The sequence below is a fragment of the Ahaetulla prasina genome, chromosome 8 (assembly GCF_028640845.1).
Source record: "Ahaetulla prasina isolate Xishuangbanna chromosome 8, ASM2864084v1, whole genome shotgun sequence".
Lineage (NCBI taxonomy): Eukaryota > Metazoa > Chordata > Lepidosauria > Squamata > Colubridae > Ahaetulla > Ahaetulla prasina.
The window spans coordinates 9485966-9504863 of NC_080546.1; the positions used below are offsets into that span (position 1 = coordinate 9485966).

The 18898-nt window shown below is 43.6% G+C and overlaps 1 protein-coding gene across 1 annotated transcript in view; it reads right to left on the bottom strand.

The window, feature by feature from the left end:
* Positions 1 to 17748, bottom strand: part of MOB1B (MOB kinase activator 1B) — a 48438-nt gene extending 30690 nt beyond the window's left edge. The window contains exon 1 of the mRNA XM_058192207.1: positions 17394 to 17748. Within this exon, the coding sequence (XP_058048190.1) occupies positions 17394 to 17407 (14 nt within the window). The 5' untranslated portion in view covers positions 17408 to 17748. The remainder of the gene's footprint in view (positions 1 to 17393) is intronic.
* Between the last annotated feature and the right edge of the window lie 1150 nt (positions 17749 to 18898).

Here is an 18898-nt window from a genome sequence, read left to right on the forward strand (position 1 = left end):
TCACAGTTACGACCTTTGCAGCATCCCCACGGTCACGTGATAAAAATTCAGATGCTTGGCAACTGGTTCATATTTATGACCCATGCTGGGGGGGGGGGTTTCACGTGATCCCTTTTTGCGACCTTCTGACAAGTAAAGTCAATGGGGAAGCCAGATTGATTGACTTAACCGGGTTACTAAATAATCAATTGCAGTGATTCACTGAACAACTGTGGCAAGAGAGTCATAAAATGGGGCAAAACTCACCTAACGACAGAAACTTTGACTCAATTGTGGTCGCAAATCGAGGACCGCCTATAAACTACTCCAAAATATACTGAATTATATACTATATAATACTATAATGTATATAGCCGTGGTGGCAAACCTATAGCACACATGCCCAAAGTGCCATGCGGAGCCATGTCACCCGGCACACGCGTCCTTGCCTGTTTGTTGTCTGGGTTTCTGGTGTGCGTGCACACGTGACAATCAGCTGTCCTCCATTTGCGCAGCAGTGCCGAAGAGCTTTGTTGGCTGAGGAACTCTGGGAGTTAAATTCCACAAGTCTTAAAAGAGCCAAGTTTGCAGACCCTTGGTATATACTATATAGGTAAAGGTAAAGGTTCCCCTTGTACATACGTACTAGTTATTCCCGGCTCTAGGGGGCGCTGCTCATCTCCGTTTCAAAGCCGAAGAGCCAGCGCTGTCCAAAGACGTCTCCGTGGTCATGTGGCCGGCATGACAATGCCAAAGGCTCACGGAACGCTGTTCCCTTCCCACCAAAGGTGGCCCCTATTTTCCTACTTGCATTTGTTACCTGCTTTCGAACTGCTAGGTTGGCAGAAGCTGGGACAAGTAACAGGAGCTCACCCCGTTCCGCGGCGTTAGGGATTCAAACCACTGAACTGCCGATCTTTCGATCGACAAGCTCAGTGTCTTAGCCACTGAGCCACCACTCAGTAATTCCCTATTACTACCCTTCAGTTCTTCATATTGAAATGTATAGTACAGTACTGCATCTTTTAAAAAAAAAAAAAAAACTTCTAGAAGCTTTCCTAAGAACAGAGGAAGTGGTCGCTGTTATTTTTAATTTTTCAACTAAAGAAGTCAGGTTTCCAGATGTCCACTGCCGATATGATAGGGATACCGGCCAACACTGGGTGAAGAGTGGCAAATTGCAGATGGATACAATCTGCTATCTTTTGCCTGGCACAGAAATTTAAGCAGGCGAGTACACACTGTCACTGAAGGCCTTTGTAGACGACCACCTCTATAAATCAGTTTAAATGCTTATGCAGGTAGTCCTCGACATGCAGCAGTTCGTTCAGTGGCCGTTCAAAGTTAAAGCGGCACTGAGAAAAGTGACTTATGACCATTTTTTCACAGTTACGACCTTTGCAGCATCCCCACGGTCACGTGATAAAAATTAAGAGGCTTGGCAACTGGTTCATATTTATGACCCATGCTGGGGGGGCGGGGGGGTCACGTGATCCCCTTTTGCGACCTTCTGACAAGTAAAGTCAATGGGGAAGCCAGATTGATTGACTTAACCGGGTTACTAAATAATCAATTGCAGTGATTCACTGAACAACTGTGGCAAGAAAGTCATAAAATGGGGCAAAACTCACCTAACGACAGAAACTTTGACTCAACTGTGGTCGCAAATCGAGGACCGCCTATAAACTACTCCAAAATATACTAAATTATATACTATATAATACTATAATGTATATAGCCGTGGTGGCAAACCTATAGCACACATGCCCAAAGTGCCATGCGGAGCCATGTCACCCGGCACACGCGTCCTTGCCTGTTTGTTGTCTGGGTTTCTGGTGTGCGTGCGCACCTGACAATCAGCTGTCCTCCATGTATGCAGCAGTGCCGAAGAGCTTTGTTGGCTGAGGAACTCTGGGAGTTAAATTCCACAAGTCTTAAAAGAGCCAAGTTTGCAGACCCTTGGTATATACTATATAGGTAAAGGTAAAGGTTCCCCTCGCACATACGTGCTAGTCGTTCCCGACTCTAGGGGGCGGTGCTCATCTCCGTTTCAAAGCCGAAGAGCCAGCGCTGTCTGAAGACGTCTCCGTGGTCATGTGGCCGGCATGACTCAATGCCAAAGGCACACGGAACGCTGTTACCTTCCCACCAAAGGTGGTCCCTATTTTTTCTACTTGCATTTTTACGTGCTTTCGAAACTGCTAGGTTGGCAGAAGCTGGGACAAGTAATGGGAGCTCACCCCGTTACATGGCAGCACTAGGGATTCGAACCACCGAACTGCCGACTTTCGATCGACAAGCTCAACGTCCTAGCCCCCGAGCCACCGTGTACTATATACAATATACAATTTGCTTTAATGACTAGTTTAATCTCTCACAACTCTCTCAGATCCCCAATACTGAAGTTCTTTGTACAGTTGTCAACCTGGTCACTTGCAGAAACTCTTCCTTCATCGTTCCAGTTGCACTATGCATATGCTGATGAAAAATAAACTTATTTTATTCCTATTCCACAAAACCCACAGATGGAGAGAGTAAGCAGATAATAACCAAAATAACTGACAATTCTGTAAGTGGATGTCCCATGCTAAAACAGGTGAATTATTTCCATTTTATGACACAATGGACTATTTTAGATGTGATTTTTTTTACTAGATTATTATTTAAGCCAATCCTATTGTGAGGTGTGACTTTCACGGCAGCATAAAATTAAAAGTAAAAATGGCCCACATTAAATCGAAATTCACTTTCCTACCAACCTGGATACATTAACCAGCTACGCAACTGCTGGTTATTTCAACACATGCCAAGTTTCATCACGAGAAGTCTTGCCAAATTAGAACAACAACAACAAAGAAAAATCATCAATTCTAATCAGGCTGTCTCTTACAAGCTTCCAAGAACAACAGTTCTCCTGATTGTCGATGCTATTTTATAATCAGAAATATTGTTCCCAAATATGGGCTTGGATTGTTGTCATTATGGGTAGCTGCCACCGATAAGAGTTCTCTATTCAAGGACTGTGCTGGTCTCATTACAAGCCATAACAATAAATACAATAGTTTATAAATGTGTGAATCAGGAAGATCTAAACATTGATCCAGCAATCAACTTCAAATTCAGTTTTCCATGATCACTATGTGTTATTAACATTAACCAAGAATCCTATATAATAGAGGTAGGGATCTTTGGCCCAGGGGTGAAATGTTCCCGGTTCGGACCAGATCACCTGATCCGGTAGCGATGGCGGCGGGTGGTTCGGAGAACCGGTAGCAAAAATCCCTGCCCCCCCTCCATGCCCAACTGAACCGCGCGATCATCAGAGGGTTTTTTTTAACTTTTAAAAGCATTTTTTCTACAACCTCCTCTGCCGAAGAGGTTGTAAAAAAATGCTTTTAAAAGGTTCTGACAATCCCAGCTGAATTGCCTGATCGTCAGAGGCTTTTTTTCCTTTTAAAGGCAAAAAAAAAAATATGCTCGGCCAAAAAGGTTATAGAAAAAATACTTTTAAAAGTAAAAAAAAAAAAAGTTGGCCACACCCATCCAGTCACATTATTCCCCCCCCAAGCCACGCCCATAGAACCGGTAGTAACAAATTTTACATTTCATCACTGCTTTGGCCCCTTTATGACTTGTGGACTTCAACTCCCAGAATTCTTGAGCCAGCATGGAATTCTGGGAGTTGAAGTCCACATAAAAGGGCTATAGTTTTCCACCTCTGCTCTATAACAAAGATCCCAAGCCATTTTAAAGGTCAGGATCATGGTTAAATAAAGGTAAAAGTAAAGGTTACTCCTGTCTAGACATATCTGACTCTAGGAGGCATTGCTCTTTTCTTAGTCGAGGGAGCCAGCATCAGAGATGCTTCCATGGTGATATGCCAGCACAAGGCACACAAAATACTGTTACACCTTCCTACCAAAGTGGTACCTATTTATCTACTTACATTTGCATGCTTTCAAACTGCTAGGTGGGCAGGAGCTGGGGCGAACACCGGAGCTCATCCCGTTGCGTGGCGCTTGGGTCTCAAACCCTGGTTGTCAGCTTTCCAGCTGACAAACTCAGGGTCTTTAACCGCTGAGTCAACACACACACACATACAGAGTTAAATACCCATCCCCTTTAACAAACTGAAGATGGGGTAACCTATTCTCAGCAAGCACGGAGTAAGAGATTAGCAAGAATAAATGGCTTTTCCCTCTGGTACTGGAGCCACAGGATATTGAAGGAGCTGCCATGGAATGATTGATGGATGAATGTGAATTTTTATCAGGGCTGTAACCATGTTTATTGTTTAAAACAGTCCTTTTTTTTAGTGTAGTATGATTTTATCTGCTCATTACTCAGAAGTCCTTCTGGAAAGTAGGCAGTTACCATGTTTCCCTGAAAAAAAGACCGTCTTATATTTTTTTTGAACCCTGAAATAAGCGCTTGGCCTTATTTTCGGGGAGGTCTTATTATTTTGGGGCGCATGGAGCAAGATGGGGCTCTTGCCGTCTTACCCGATTTCCAGCTCTGTGTTTAAATATTTTCGGGGAGGGCTTATTTTCGGGGGGGGGGAGGTTTATTTTAGCTCATGTGCTCAAAAGCCCGATTGGGATTATCAGGGGATGTCTTATTTTCGGGGAAACAGGGTATATAAATTTATTAAATAAATGAATAAGGAGACTTAATTACAGTTGACAGAAAGGCAGTGTTCTGCCCGCGAGCCTCGCGTGATTCAAAAACAGAAGAACAGAACAGAATAAAACAATTGGAAGGGACCTCGGAGGTCTTCTAGTCCAACCCACTGCTCAAGCAGGAAACCTTATAATGTTTCAGACAAATGCCTGTCCACTCTTTTCTTAAAAACAGAAGCACAGAACTCATCTGAAGAGCTATGAAAAGCATACCCAGATTACAACACTATGTCTACAAATGTAAGAAATCTGATCAGTGTTGTTGTTGTTTGTTGCAAAATCATGTCCAACCAATCACAATCCCATGGACAACATTCCTCCAGGCCTTCCTGTCGTCTACCATCCTCTGGAGTCCATTTAAGCTCATGCCGACTGCTTCGGTGACTCCATCCAGCCATCTCGTTCTCTGCCGTCTCCTTCTTCTTTTGCCCTCAATCTTTCCCAGCATTAGGCTCTTCTCCAGTGAGTCCTTCCTTCTCATTAGGTGGCCAAAGTATTTCAGTTTCCTCTTCAGGATCTGGCCTTCTAAAGAGCAGTCAGGGTTGATCTCCTCTAGGACTGACAGGTTGGATCGCCTTGTAGTCCAAGGGACTGGCAGGAGTCTTCTCCAACACCAGAGTTCAAAGGCCTCAATTCTTTGGCACTCAGCCTTCCTTATGTCCAACTTTCACAGCCATATATTGCAACTGGGCAAACCGTAGCCTTGACTATACGCACTTTTGTTGGCAGGGTGATGTCTCTGCTTTTTAGTACGCTGTCTAGATTTGCCATAACTTTCCTCCCCAGGAGCAAGCATCTTTTAATGTCTTGGCTGCAGTCCCCATCTGCAGTGATCTTGGAGTGCAGGAAAATAAAATCGGTCACTACCTCCATTTCTTCCCCATCTATTTGCCAGGAATTGAGAGGGCCAGATGCCATGATCTTAGTTTTCTTAACGTTGAGTTTCAAGCCAACTTTTGCACACTCCTTCTTCACCCGCATCAAGAGGCTCTTTAGTTCCTCTTCACTTTCTGCCATTAGAGTGGTAACATCCGCATGAGCTGAGTGAATCAGTGAGTAGAAACGTGTTAATGCTTCATTTTCAGTTTCTGAATTGCTTGAATCTTCCAACTCCAGGCCAAATATTTAAGTTTCTAAAGCTAATGCAAAAATGTCAGTTATGGGAAACGTCAGCCAAGAATTTGACAGCTGTACCCTGTATCCGTCTTATTCCAGTTGCTGCAATTCCATCAGTCTTGTGAAAGATCAGGCAGAATTTCTTTTTATTTGGAGAATGGAGATGGCTATTCCAGAAATTTAGAAAGGGGGGAGCGGGGTGTGAGTGTGTCATGTCAGTGCATTCAAGAAAACTTGGATTCCACAAAGTCTGAGTTTTTATCATAAAGAGGATGCCCAGCTCTGACTTGGCTCTTTTCCCCACACAGAAAATAATCTTATCAGCTGTCACTTCACTGCTGATATTTCGCTGTTGTTTCATGATTATGTTAAAAGCCTAACATTTTTCCCATCCAATATATGCTGTAAGAGAATAAGGATGATGACTTGGCAAAAAAACTGTGCAGGAACTGTTCGTTAAAGCAAAAAGGGACTGAAAAAAATGTTTAAGTCTAGAGCGATGAGGTAACATTCGGAAGTGGCCGGGCTCAGCCCTGATTCACTGGCGTACAAGAGGGAGGAGATCCCGCAGACTTGCAAAATTGTATTAGTATCACCCATTTCAATAAAAGGAAGTTTCATTTTCCTCTGGAGTTGTTTTGCTGGATGGTCTGACAATATAGGAGCATAAATACAGGAAGTTCTCGACTTAGGAGCACCACAAAATCTCTGTTGCTAAGCGAGACACTTGAGTGAGTTAAGCCCTGTTGTGTCTGCCCCCCCCCCCGAGCCGGGCCCCCTGCCAGAAAGTGACTTGGAAAGTGAGGGGGAAGGGCCATCAGGACTTACCTCGGGAGCACCGGCTTCCCTGGCTTAGCTCCAGAAACCAGAGGCAGGTCGGGTGGAGGAGATAGCAAGGCCTCCGTCCCCTGACTCTTCCCCCCCAGGCCACGCCTCCAGACCCAGCTGATGGCAATCAGGCCTGGATGGACCCTAGGTTTTGTAGGCAGGAGAGGCGGGAACAACAGAAGCAGGGGTGGGGCAGGCCTAGGAAGTGCTGAGTCATGGAGCCACACCCCACAGGATATAAAAACAGCAAGGGCTGCTATGCCTCTTCGTAGCAGGCAAATCAACTGCTTGACTAGAGCTGAAGTACTGTTTGTTGACTCATCGGCATCAAGGGAGATAACAGAGACACTTGGCAGACGCTCGCTAGTTTGCTGCCAGAGCTGATAGTGCCGGCTAATTAAGTCATCGCTCGGACTGAGGCGAGGGGGACAGAACAGCCCCATTTTATTGAGACAGTAGTTAAGTGAAGCACCACAGTTGTTAAGTAACATAGTTAAGTGAATCTGGCTTCCCCATTGACTTGGCTTGTCAGAAGGTCGCATAAGGGGATCACAGGATTCCAGGACAACGCAACCGTCATAAATGTGAACCAGCTGCCAAGGGTCTGGATTTTGATCACGGGGATGCTGCAATGGTTGTTTAAGTGTGAAAAACAGTCATAAGTGCCGTTTTCAGTGCCGCTGTTGTCAGCGTTCAAAGTAGTGCATCCAGAGAAAGCAGAACTCCGAAGCAGGTAGATTCCTCAAAGAACACATTTATTGGATACATTATATTGGTACAAGTGGTGAAAACCAACTCTGAAAGATTCGGTGGTTTTCACCTGGTTAAAAGTGAAAGTTCCCCTTTTCCCACAAATCACCTGTCATATTGTCCAATAGAAATGCTGGCTGGTTGCTTGGTTACTCTACTCCTCCTCCTCCTTCCAGCCACCTGTTGAAACGTCTTTGGCTTCCACTGGAAAACTTTCTGTTTGGGCTACAAACCCCCAGCTATCTATTTTCCTCCCCCCCGCCATCCAGTGGCAACCCTGAAGCCATAAAGATGGTCTCAGCCAGGTTCGCTTCAAGGTTGACAGTTGTAACGTCAAACGGTCACTAAACGAAAGGTTGTTAAGTCGGGGACTATCTGTATCCTCCAAGACTGCTGGTGTTGATACAAACTGGAAAGTTACCAAAATAAGTTCCTTGAGGTTCATATATACACTCACATAAAAAATTCCGGAAGACATTCAAGTGTCATGAATGGATGGATGGATTTTTTCCAGGAGCTTGAAATGACTTTCATGAAGATCACTCTTTGTATTAGCCCAAGAATACCAACTAGCTGAAGTTGGTTGTGCTGAAACTCTAAGCCAAAATCACGCAGCAACTTTCCATGGCTTGAATTTAGGCTTCCTGGTCCAATTCAGTGGTGGGCTGCAATCGGTTTAACAACCAGTTCAGTGAGCACGCGCTTGCCTAACGTGCTTGCGCGCAGCGTTCGAAATACAGCAATTTGAAGCTCAGCCGCTTATCTTCTAAAACAGCCCCAGTAAGTAGAACAGCGGAGGTGTGGAAATCAGCTGAGCCAGAAATATAGGACAGGATAGGGTGGGGGCGGGTGAGCAGGGCCAGCTGATCATCGGAACTACCGGTTTGCCCGAACCGGTCCGAACCGGCTGAATCCCACCTCTGCTCCAATTCCAACATCTTAACCATACCACTTCATTAGCTCTCATCACATCAATGGGAGAAAAAATTTTACCGTTGTTTTTTGGATTTTAAAACTGTAGAAAAGAGGTAACCACCAAACTGAATGTTACGATTTACTAAGTCTTGATTTTATTATTTTTATTTATTTATTTTATTTTATTTTATTTTATTTATTTACATTTATACCCCGCCCTTCTCCGAAGACTCAGGGCGGCTTACAGTATGTTAAGCAATAGTCTTCATCCTATTTGTATATTATATACAAAGTCAATTTATTGCCCCCAACAATCTGGGTCCTCATTTTACCTACCTTATAAAGGATGGAAGGCTGAGTCAACCTTGGGCCTGGTGGGACTTGAACCTGCAATAATTGCAGGCAGCTGTTGTTAATAACAGACTGTTTTAGCAGTCTGCGCCACTCAAGGACCCCATTTTGCAGGAAACTTTCTTTCTGTTCCAGATCAAAGAGTTTAAGGAAGATGGTGAATGTCTTATAACTCAAAAAAAAAAGAAAAAAGAAAAAAAGGTTTTGACCTTGGTAGGAAATATTTTTTTCTCAAGATAAACAAGAGTAAGCAGATCTCCAAACTTCCAAACCTGACCTTGTTTATTGTAAGTAATGCCTGGCAGGTATCCTATTAGCTGTGTGTACTTTGTAGTCATAACATGAACACCCAAATAAGCCCTTCCCTTTCTCAGAGATGTGTTAGATAGGACAGTTGTTCTAAAAAATGAAACATAGCTCCAAGCAGTGAGAAGTTATTTTGGCTACACAGCTTAGACAGCTATCAAAAAAATGCACGATGTGGTTCTTTATTCTGAAATGTTAGCATACACAGAAGCTCAGCAGGACTGCTCCAGCCTTCAAAAGAAAAGAGTTTAAACACTGGAATGTCATATTTATAAAAAAAACCCTTCTGATTTCTTGACTATCCAGAGAAGCTTGTTCAGCTTAAAGTTTCAATTTTTTATCTGTGATAAAGATGCTAATAATCTAGCCAGATCGGTCAACTAATCTTTGTCAAGTTCTATAAAGCCAAAAATGCTAAATAAAACCCTGGAAAGTTGTGCTTTATTGCCAAGCTCTAGTATAAAACGGTGTGAATAACCCCATTTACCTTTTAATTAAATCAAGTTTAACTAATTCCTCTTTTACAGTATCGAACAAACTCAGAAAAGTGGGTTGAACGAATCATAGTTTTCAGATTGCAGATATTTTTTTTTTAAAATCCTGCCTTTATGATATAAGCTGCCCATAGTTGCTTCAAAGCAAACTGTAATTTAATAAATACAGTTTTATGAATAATTCAAAGCAATAAACATACCTATTACTCCTTCCTCCTCCTGTTTTCCACAGCAACAACCCTGTAATGTGGGTTGGGCTGAGAGAGAGGGACCAGACTTAAGTCACCAAGCTGGCTTTCATGGCTAAGGCGGGACTAGAACTCACAATCTCCTGGTGATTGACCCAAAGTCATTGAGATAGCTTTCATGCCTAAAACAGAAACTAGAACTCCCAGTTTCCTTAACAACTACCAGCTAACTGGCTCTCTAATAATAAATATGAGTATCACAAACATGAAATTTGGTTTTGTTCCCCCCACCTGCACCCAAATATTCTTGATAAATCAGATTGTCTCTTAGGTTATTTGCCAAGTACATATTTCTCTGTATTTGCCATAGGAGGGTTTTTAACTTAGAAAGTAAGCAGCCAATGAATTTGTCATTAAAATCCTTCGTTCTGATGTTCTCAGTGGTAAGGAAGACTTACAAGAATAAGATCTTCAAAAGTACTGCTAAATGTGATTAACCAATGCATCTTATGCAATATTCATTTCTTTGATCGGTAGAAGCCAACCTTTCCCTGTGCTTTGTCCAGATCATAAAGTTACAACTGATAAGAGTGCTATCATATAATTGTCTTGTTCTTTGTTTATTGATGTGTTGTTGTTTTTTGCAGAAGCCATGCAAGGAGCTGCTGCTATATCAAGGCATATGAAAGGAGTTTTTTAAAGAAAACATGTTTTGTATATATAGAGAAAATCCACTGAATAGGTTTATTCTTAGCTAGAGGGAAAGAAGCATTCATGGATTTTTATGAATTTAGGATAACATGCAAGTCTTACCAGGTGAAGAATCTGGACTAATTCTAAGATTCTCATATGTTGAGTTTTGCAGTTACTGCCTAAAAATATGTTTGTGTGTGTGTGTGTGTGTATATATACACATACATGCAGCAGACTGACACCCACTATGAAGATGTAGCACGACCACGAAGCCAAACAACAGCAATGCAGCTCACCAGCTCAAATCCCCCTGCAACTCAGACTAATCTGAGCACAACCAAGCCCCCACCCAAACAGGACACACCTCCATCCAATCAGAGCACAAAAAAACCCCCATCCAATCAGAGCACAGCCAAGCTTCCACCCAATCAGTTCAAACCCCCACTAGCAGTTAAAAAGGAAGAAACAGTTGCAATCACACATTGCTCCCAGAAGCACGAAGCTGAAGCCTGAAGATGACGAATGAGACTTCGTCGAAACGTCGCCAAGACACTTCCAATTTTACGCGGGAGAAAACCCGAATAACTAAAGACCTACATACAAACACCCACGAAAACCTCAGAAAACAAATACACACACATATATATACACATACACACACCTACTTATCCTTCTGCTACATAGGACACAATTTCTAAATTTTATTATGCAAACTATTTCGGTCGATGAAATCTAGAAAAAGAATTAGGGATAAGACCTCGAACGGATTGTTTGAAAATGCTGAGGGCTTTCTTCTTTTCCTTAAAATAGAACAATTGCAATCGCTTAAGATATCAAACAACACTCATGCTGTGAAAGCATAAAATGTTGGATAACAAGCATATTTTATTTTTTAAACATTTTTTTTTGCAAATAAACAATTCTGCTGGCAATTTTTTACGGGGCCACTTGTGTAATTGAAAGTCTAATTAAGCTAAATCAATAGGAAACCGAAAAAATAAAATTTCAAGAGCATGTTCCCCCTCCCCAGGCATTCTTTCTTAGGCAATTTAAATAATTCAAATAAAAGCAGTGGTGTGTTGCCATATGCTACGCCCACAAGAACTATCTTTAACATCTTCCTGGGAATTGCAGGGTAGGTTTTTGTCACTATGCAGCAATTTGTTCTTTAAAAAAACAACAAAAAATACTACCAACTTGAAGATTCGGTCTCAAATTTCCAATGAAATATTCAGGACCGTCTAACAATCCAGAATCTTATCAGCACACAACCCCAATAGTGGTGTACAACCACAGCCAGACCAACTCCAGAGATCATCCAGAGAAGAAATAAATTGGACATGTATATATGCCATATGCTGTGATTTCTCTAAAACATTTGGGATTCCTGTTCTTTCCTCCCCCCCCACCTTCCTATAACCACAGAAACGCTGGAAAACGGGATTAGAAACTCATCTTTTTCTCTGTTATTTCAGGAGGTTTAATTTCCAGCACCGACTCTAATTGCTGAAGCGGAAATTAACTTAAAACACCTGAATTTAAAACAAAAACAAGGAAGAATTGTGTTTTTGCATCTCCTGTTTGTCAAGAGCCCAAAACAAAATAAGCTGCATTCTCTCATCCTTAATTCCAGATTTATCTGCCGATTACATTTTCACTGTCAGTCCCAAGACGTCAAAAAGTTTCTCACAATTTCAAGGTGTTGAGATTTAAGGGGCCAAAAGGAAGTGTCTATATAGCACAGGTGGGTTTCAGCAGGTTCTGACCAGTTCTGGAGAAACGGTAGCGGAAATTATGAGTAGTTCGGAGAACCGGTAGTAAAAAATCGGACTGGCCCCGCCCCCCATCTATTCTCTGCCTCCCGAGTCCCAGCTGATTGGGAGGAAATGGGGATTTTGCAATAACCTTCCCCTGGATTGGGGAGAGAATGGAAATTTTGCAATATCCTTCCCCCGGAGTGGGGTGGGAATGGAGACTTTACAGTATCCTTCCCCTGCCACGCCCACCAAGCCATGCCACGCCCACATAACCAGTAGTAAAATTTTTTGAAACCCACCACTGCTATATAGCCATTTTGCTGGGTTGGTTTTTTTTTAATCCGGAGGGTAAAAAGCAGCATAGGCTACAAGCTCCACCCATTTTCAACATGGCTGCCACTTCACGCCAGGTGGATAAGGGGCGGGGCTTAGTTCTCCAGGCCATGCGGTTGCTTTCATCCACCTGACCTTGGCTTGTTTCTTTGGTGTGGACCCTTGCTGGGTTTGAGCAAGCCAAAATAAACCAATGTTTATCAGATGTGACATCTATTCTGTCCTGTTCTACGGAGCGGAGAGTTGGCCTCTTGACAGAAAAGCCACTTGAAGAGACCGGAAGCATTTGAAATGTGGATTTACCTATAAGTTGGGTTGACAAAATCAGAAATGAGGAGGTGATAAGCCGCCTGGGAAAGCCGAGGGAAATCATCAAAACCATAAAAAAGCGAAAAGTCAAGACTATTTCGGACATGCGATGTGACACCCGGAAAAATACGGCATCCTTCACTTAATCCTCCAGGGAAAAATTGAAGGCCAACGAAGAAGTCCAGGCAGAAGAAGACGATCGTGGCTTCAAAATCTAAGGGACCGGTTTGGACAAAACTCAGCAGCATTTTTTCGTGCGGCTGTTGATAAAAATAGGCTCGCCAACGTCCGATGACGGATATGGCACAAGAAGAAAATAAAACAATAGGGAAATAATACTAGTCCACAGCACAGAGTGAAGGGTTTGGCATGAGGACAAGAGTTTTAAAAGCAATCGATCTGCACATGCCAGGAGTACAATCTGGTTGTGTTTTATGGCACAATATTAAAAACGGGGATCAATGTACACTACAGGTAGTCCTCGACTTACAACAGGTCATTTAGTGACCGTTCCAAGTTACAACGGCACTGAAAAAAACTGGCTTATGACTGTTTTTCATAGTTATTACCGCTGCAGCATCCCTGAGGTTACGTGATCAAAATTCGGATGCTTGGCCACCGACTCATATTTGTGACGTTCGCAGTGTCCCAGGGTCACTGCATTTGCGACCTTCTGACAAGCAAAATCAAGGGGGGGAAAAGCCAGATTCACTTAACAACCGTGTTACTAACTTAACCGCTGCAGTGATTCGCTCACCAACTGTGGCAAGAAAGTTCGTAAAATGGGGCAAAACCCATTTAATAACTGTCTCCACTTGACAACAGAAATTCCGGGCTCAATTGTGGTTTGTAAGTTGAGGACTACCTGTAGTCCTCGACCTATGACTACGATTGGGATAACTCCCGTTGTAATCAAGGTGATTCTTAAGTGGCTTGCACTCAATTTTACAGCCATTTTTGCCATTGGTTGTTAAAATATCACGGCAGTTATTCAGTGGCTTTTCCTATTGACTTTGCTTATTATTGGAAGGTAAAAAACCTGACCCCAAAATGCTGCATCTGTCCTAAATTTTAATCACATGACTGTGGGGACATTGCCATAGTCATAAGTGCAAGAACCATGGGCCTCTGGTGGCTCAGACTGCTAAGACAGTCTGTTATTAACACAGCTGCCTGCAATTACAGCAGGTTCAAGTCCCACCAGGCCCAAGGTTGAATCAGCCTTCCATCCTTTATAAGATAAGTAAAATGAGGACCCAGATTGTTGGGGGCAATAAGTTGACTTTGTATATAATATACAAATGGATGAAGACTATTGCTTCACATAGTGTAAGCTGCCCTGAGTCTTCGGAGAAGGTCGGGGTATAAATGCAAACAAAACAAAAAACCAAAAACCCCCCCCCCACATGTCACTTTTTTAAAAATTTATTTTGCATTTATATCCCGCCCTTCTCCAAAGACTCAGGGCGGCTTACACTATGTCAGGCAATAGTCTTCATCCATTTGTATACTATATACAAAGTCAACTTATTGCCCCCAACAATCTGGGTCCTCATTTTACCTACCTTATAAAGGATGGAAGGCTGAGTCAACCTTGGGCCTGGTGAGACTAGAACCTGCAGTAATTGCAAGCAGCTGTGTTAATAACCGACTGTCTTAGCAGTCTGAGCCACAGAGGCCCTTTTTAATACAGTTGTAACTTCAAATGGTCACAAAACAAATGGTGGCACTTCCGGTTGCACAACTTATATTTTTTCAGCTTGCAGCAATCAAATGTGGTTAGTCTGCAGTATTTCAGTTCTCACAACTAGCCAGGGCAGCAACAGATAATCAGAGTTCAACACTATCTCCATGGTCACCTTATCATCAGTTTTCACTAAATCAGTCTTCTTCAATAAAATGCTATATGAATTGTTTAGCGTTGAAGGCCCCCCCACCCCCAGTATCCCTTGGCATTTACCCTTTGAGTGGTAATTCATTTAACTAATGCCTTTTATCACAATTACAATGTCTCTACTCCTGGATAGATTTAGTTTCTGTTTTTGAACCAGAAAACCAAATGGAAAAAAAACCCTTCGGCTGTACATATGTATGTCCTAGTCATGACTATTTTGGCATAAAACCTTCTCCAAATTAATACATCCAACTTTTCAAATTTTGGAACCAATACCAATGCTGGACAGTAGTTAGAAAAACTGACTTAATAAATAATATGTTTATTATTCCATAGGTTTAATAACATTCATAATTTATTATTACTTGTGTGCCATTTGGGGAGTAAACCCATACTTATAGATGCTGCTTCCTCAAATGTTAACATCAAGAGAATTTAGCAAGGACTGTTATTTTTTGTTAAAGATTTATTCACAAGTTCAAGGCCACATATATAACTCCTCGCAACTCTATAAGGGATGCAACAGTCTTTAATGGATGTACTCCCAGCATTTCTCAGAGGTCAATAATGGAAGTAGGAGGGACATCGTTTTTATTAGCACAGTTGTAAAATTTCTGTCCAAAGACATAAAACAAAAAATCACCCTAAAATACAATCTGCATTCCACTGCAATCTGAAGCAAAATGCAAAAATTCTGAGAACGTGCATCGTATTACCGTAAAGAAAAGCCGCACAATGCATTTCCTCTGGATATTCTAGAAAGATTTAGCGAGCTGTTAAGAACCACACCACCGCCTTTCTATATTTAGATGCGTATTTTTTAGAAAAAAGATTTTCTTTTTTAGAGGGTAAACCTGCTTCTCGCTACCAGCTAGAATTTTTTTGGGGTCAAAGATCATTAAGAAAAACCCAGAACAGCACAACCACACAGCTGCACAACCACACAGGGCCAAGTCTGTAAAAGGAAGTGGAAGGCCATCTCCATATCACAGCCCCAACTGGGTTAAGCTGTCAATCTGGATCTCAAAAGGCAAAAAAATCCAAACAATACACACTGTACACAAAATGTTTCTAAATTGGGCATCTCCTCCATCTGAAAAGGAAAAAAAACAAAACAAAACCCACCAGGGTGGCTGAAAAGACTCTTGCAAAGAGAGGATGATTGATTACAGGACCCCTGCATTCCCTTGACGAGGGGTGGGAGGGGGATGTCATCCCATTTTATGGCTGCAAAAGGAGACCCCTGGGGAGCCACCCAGCTGCTGTCGAGCTGTGATAGGGAGGGGGCAAACAGAGGGAAGCAGAGACATAAGGGGGGGTGGTACTGACAGCCCCCATTATCCTGCCCCAATTTAACCGCGAGGAGTTCATTTATTTGGATTTATCGGCTACTCAACTCCAGTTGACACAGGACACCTTAACACATGCACCCCACATCCACACCCCTTACCCTATGGATCACAGATCATCACCCTCAGGACACCCCCAAACATGGATGATCTTCTCCCACCCACCCACCCAAATTTTACTGGAGTGGCTTTCTAGGAAAGGAAAAAGAAACACTTTAAACTTTTTTCAAAGCAGGGGGGGGAGGGGAAACTCATCCTTTCCCCACGTAGGGATCTCTGAATCCCCTCCCACTCAGGCGAGCCCCCTCCCCAATATCCTAGCCCTCTCAATGATGGTCCATTCACTGGGGGGGGGGGAAAGGGAGGAGAAGAGAAAGGCCAGTCAAAGGGACCCTACTTCCTTCTGCTCCCCACCCAGCCCCAAATAAACAATATATGTTTTATAAAAAGCACTTTTTCCCCTTGAGGAGCTGGATAGGAAGAAGTGGCTGGCCTTGAAAGGAGGGAGGAAGGAAAGAAGAGGGAGGGAGGGAGGGAAGGAAGGAAGGAGGAGGGAGGGAGAAAGGAAGGAAGGAAGATGGGAGGAGGAGAGAGAGAGGAAGCAAAGAAGGAAGGGAGGGAAGGAAGGAAGGAGAAGGGGAGGGAAGGAAGATGGGAGGAAGAGGGAGGGAGGGAGGAAGGAAGGGAAGAAGGAAGGAAGGAAGGAGGGAGGGAAGGAAGGAGAAGAAGGAAGGAAGAGAAGGGAGGAGGAGGAGGAAGGAAGGAAGATGGGAGGGAGGAAGGGAGAGAGAGAGAGAGAGGGAGGAAGGGAGGAAGGAAATAAAGAAAAAAGGAAGGAAGGAGGGAGGAAAGGAAGGAGAAGAAGGAAGGAAGGAAAGAGAAGGGAGGGAGGAAGAAAAGAAGGAAGGAAAGAAGGGAAGAAAAAAGGAAGGAAGGAGGAAAGGAAGGAGAAGAATGAAGGAAGGAAAGAGAAGGGAGGGAGGGAGGAAGAAAAGAAGGAAGGGAAGAAGGGAAGAAGGAAGGAAGGAGGAAGGGAAGGAAGGAAAGAGAAGGGAGGGAGGGAGGAAGAAAAGAAGGAAGGAAAGAAGGGAAGAAGGAAGAAGAGGAAGGAAGGAAGATGGGAGGAGGAAGGAAGGAAGGAAGGAAGGAAGGGGAGGGAGGACCGGGCCGAGGCCAGCCAGGGAAGCCAGCCGTGTGTGGGGGGAGGGTGGCCTAAAAAGAGCCACAAACGGGCCGAGGAGAACCTCGCCGGCGGCCCCACCGAGCTCTCCGGCCGGTTCTGCCCAGAAACCCTCCCGCTTCCCTCGTCCACGGGCGGGCGGGCGGAGGCCGGTCGGGCTGCCTTCCACCCGAGGCCGAGGAGGCCCGGTCAGGCAGGCGGTTGTTCCCCGCCCGGCGAGGCCGACGGAGCCTTGAGGCGATTCCGCCGCCGGACGCGTCTCGGGCACTTACAACAAGAAGCTCATGATGGCGGCGGCGGCGGCGGCGGAGCAAGAGCGGCTGCCTCGGCGCGGCTCCCAATGGCAGGCGGCCGCGGCGGGCGAAAGAGGAGGAGGAGGAGGAGGCGGAGGGAAGGCGGGCGGGCCTCCGCCGTCCGGAGCCGCCTCTGCTGGCCGCGCCTCCCCCTGGCAGGCAGGCAGGCAGGCAAGGGAATTGTAGTCCGACGCGCCTGGAGCCTGTCCGACGGGCAGGGAGGTGGTTTGCCTGCCTTGCGGCCGATGGAGGGTCTTCTTCCGCCCCCCTTTTTTTTTTAGTTCCTCTGCGCCTCTCGGGCCTTCCTGGCTGCAGGTGCTATTCAACAGGTGCCTGCCTGCCAGCTCTCTTCTCTCTCTGCTTATCTATTTCCATCTGTCGTCCATCTATATCTCCCTCTCTCTCTCATTATCAACCATCTATCTATCTATCTATCTATCTACCTACCTACCTACCTACCTACCTACCTACCTACCTACCTATCAACTATATGTCTGTCTATCTATCTATCTATCTATCTATCTATCTATCTATCTATCTATCTATCTATCTATCTATCTATCTGCCTACCTACCTACCTACCTATCATCTATCTATCTATCTATCTATCTATCTATCTATCTATCTATCTATCTATCTATCTATCTATCTATCTATCTATCTAACCTGCCTTCCATTGAGGACCTGTATACTGCACGAATCAAGAAGAGGGCCGTGAAAATATTTACAGATCACTCGCATCCTGGACATAAACTGTTTCAACTCCTACCCTCAAAACGACGCTATAGAGCACTGCACACCTGAACAACTAGACACAAGAACAGTTTTTTCCCGAAGGCCATCACTCTGCTAAACCAATAATTACCTCAACATTGTCAAACTATTTACTGAATCTGCACTACTATTAATCTTCTCATAGTTCCCATCACCAATCTCTTTCCATTTATGACTGTATGACTATAACTTGTTGCTGGCAATCCTTATGATTTATATTGATATACTGACCATCAATTGTGCTGTAAATGTTGTACCTTGATGAACGTATCTTTTCTTTTATGTATACTGAGAGCATATGCACCAAGACAAATTCCTTGTGTGTCCAATCACACTTGGCCAATAAAAATTCTATTCTATTCTATTCTATTCTATTCTATTCTATTCTATTCTATTCTATTCTATTCTATTCTATTCTATTCTATTCTATTCTATCTATCTTATTTATCATTATCTACCTATCAACCTCTATCATCCATCATCTCTTTTTATATATTCATCCAGCCATCATTATTTACCATCTCTCAATATCCATGTCTATCTACCTACCTACCTATCTTATTTATCATCTATCTATCATCCATCTATCAAATCTTTTTATCTAGTCATCCATCATTATTTACCATCTCTCAATAGCCGTCCGCCTGCCTGCCTGCCTGCCTGCCTGCCTGCCTATCTATCTATCTATCTATCTATCTATCTATCTATCT